General features: G+C 38.7%; 1 protein-coding gene and 1 pseudogene across 1 annotated transcript; one reads left to right on the top strand and one right to left on the bottom strand.

Moving 5' to 3' along the window:
* Positions 1-755: 755 nt before the first annotated feature.
* LOC134204583 (translation machinery-associated protein 7 homolog) lies at positions 756-1,335 on the top strand. Its single transcript, XM_062679389.1, has 2 exons — positions 756-913; positions 968-1,335. The coding sequence occupies exon 2, from the start codon at positions 975-977 to the stop codon at positions 1,167-1,169; it is 195 nt and encodes a 64-aa protein (XP_062535373.1). The 5' UTR covers positions 756-913; positions 968-974; the 3' UTR covers positions 1,170-1,335.
* A 154-nt stretch (positions 1,336-1,489) lies between these two features.
* Positions 1,490-2,504, bottom strand: LOC134204585 (dynactin subunit 5-like; annotated as a pseudogene).
* Positions 2,505-2,507: the final 3 nt, after the last annotated feature.

The raw sequence follows: 2,507 nt of genomic DNA, 5'->3' as shown, positions 1-2,507 counted from the left end.
AGATCCACCTGCGATCGTTGGACTTCTGAAAATTTTCACGGTGAACTCATTTTTGAGTTCAGGTACTATTTATGCAAATATGAGTCAAAGCTACTCAAAATCATAACTCTCAGTAACTCAGAGTTTGACGTTTCAGTAGAAGTTATTATTTTGAGTTATGCTGACCCAAATTTGAGTTTTGCTGGACGAGCGTGATATCCAAATAAACTTTTTGTGTGGTCTCGAATTAGCAATTATTTAATCTATGTGTGGTTCTATATCGATTATATTAGGGTGGAGCTATTGCAAAAAATATAACGGCGACACATATATCTTATACATATAAATATTTTTGGCAGTGGAGTATTAAAAGAAAATCCGATATTAAATTTGAGAATAATACAGCTTGAAGCTTACCGAAATCGGGGATAATACGAGATTCGCGTATTATCCTCGTTGGAGCTTAATACCGCCATTAAAGATAAAATTTAATGTCAAAAAATATAAATACTCGTGATATGTGGGACATTGGGGAAAAACGAGCTTAATAATTACATGCGGATTTGCTCTACGTAGATGAAATAGCACTCACTGAATTCGTTGGAAAATTTTCTTTCGAATAAACCTTTGATCTCTTCTGTAGGTTGTTCGTAACAGAAGTTATCAATTTTTTCCACCTTTGACATCGGATTTCCCCAGTGTGAATGGTTGGGAAGATTATTATTTTTTTAGTGTACATGGCTGCGAGCTTGAACAATGGCTGAATGCTCAATAAAGGGAGATTTTGGCTGTCCGACCCTGCTCTGCAGCTGTCAAAAATCAGATGGGCGGTAGGCGCTGTCACGGCGGTCACACTTTGAATCAGGCTTTAGAACAGCATCGCATTTATTTCTTTCATTTTCCATTAATAATATTCTAACTCGCTAATTTCAAGGTAAGATAAGCTTAAATATATTGAACGTCTTATTGTAGTTTTTTATGATCACAGCTTCAGAATGACCGGTCGCGAAGGAGGCAAAAAGAAGCCATTGAAGCAGCCGAAGAAGGACGGCAAGGAGATGGACGACGAAGACATGGCCTTCAAGCAGAAACAGAAGGAACAGCAAAAGGCAATGGAGGCTGCGAAACAAAAAGCGGCGAAGGGCGGCCCACTGGTTACCGGAGGAATCAAAAAGTCCGGAAAGAAATAACTTTTGTCTAATTTATTTTAAAGTCTATTATGCCTAAGATTCACTATTCCACTCGACGCAGTTCGCCATTCGCGATTGATTTCTTGATCATTTTTGTATGTATGTACTCAATGTAAAACAGCCCACGACAAAAATTCAGTAAAAGTGATTAATCAATTTAAAAGAATTTTTATTTAGGTATGAAGAATTTTATCCGATAGCTAACTTTACCTTGATATAATCACAACCTTTTACCCATAAAGAATCCTTTGGGAGGACTGACGACAGGAAAACATCTGCCACACGTGAACATTACATTTTTTGTACGCAATATTGGGTTTGATGGCAATTTCATAGAAATATAATTTGACGAATCCCTAAATGTAAGGAAGATGATATGTCATCTAAGTTTAATTGATGAATCAAGATTATATTTTTTGTTGTTTTGATTTAATACGAATATGATCAAAAGGAATAATTTTGTTTGTCGTGAAAAATAGAAAATATTCCCAAATATACAACTATGGAGAATGCAACAGATATGTTAATAAAATAAATAAGGAAAGATACAGTGTGGATAATTGAAATGGGATGATTTCCCCAAAGTCATCACAAGCATATTTTTACGAGAAGTACTGAAGAATAAATGACTTAAGACATTTTCCCTTTCGCGAAATCACACCTTATTAGTTAAATAGCATAACATCTTATGTACTCAAGCTCCACTTGCTGGGATGAAATGCTCATAATAAGACTTAGTGTATTCCACCATCAGGTCTTGCATTGCGTGTGGGACAAAATCCGGATTACCCTGGCCGCCTTCTATTTTCCCGTCAACTGTGTATCTCCCATGTGGCTTGCAACTTGTCGTCTTCCAGGCAGAATCGCACCGTCTTCAATGGCACAATTGTCTTTCAGTACGCATCGTCTGCACCCTAGAAAAACAAACCCTACATTTGATAATACATTTAGTCTTACTTAAGCTTGGCTTTTTAGGACACCTTACAACGACCGCATTCTTTCCAATGTAGACGCATAGGGACCCGATGGACGCCGCAGACACGATAGGCCCCTCCCCAATGAACACATGAAGTCGCCGATCTGAAGTGGGAAAAGAATGCCACACGCTGAACTGCTTATAGGGTGGTCGCACCACAGATCCTTTCGAGATTACTACAGTACCAGGCCAATTCTCACAGCAGCCAGGTCGCCCCGAATGATAGCCCCACTTTGCACTATCACTTTACTACCATGGAGGACGATATTTTGAGAACCGCAAAGGATAGTTTGCCTGCTGACCTTGTTGCCGGAGGCAGTTTCCACGTATTCCTCCTTGTTACAATAGGTGTCCAGAACGTC

The sequence above is a fragment of the Armigeres subalbatus genome, unplaced genomic scaffold (genome assembly GCF_024139115.2).
Source record: "Armigeres subalbatus isolate Guangzhou_Male unplaced genomic scaffold, GZ_Asu_2 Contig726, whole genome shotgun sequence".
NCBI lineage: Eukaryota > Metazoa > Arthropoda > Insecta > Diptera > Culicidae > Armigeres > Armigeres subalbatus.
Note: the sequence above shows the minus strand (reverse complement) of the source record. Positions and strands in the feature narration are given on the sequence as shown.

Coding starts and splice junctions, on each gene's coding strand:
- LOC134204583 (XM_062679389.1), top strand. CDS start 975: ATGACCGGTCGCGAAGGAGGCAAAAAGAAGCCATTGAAGCAGCCGAAG.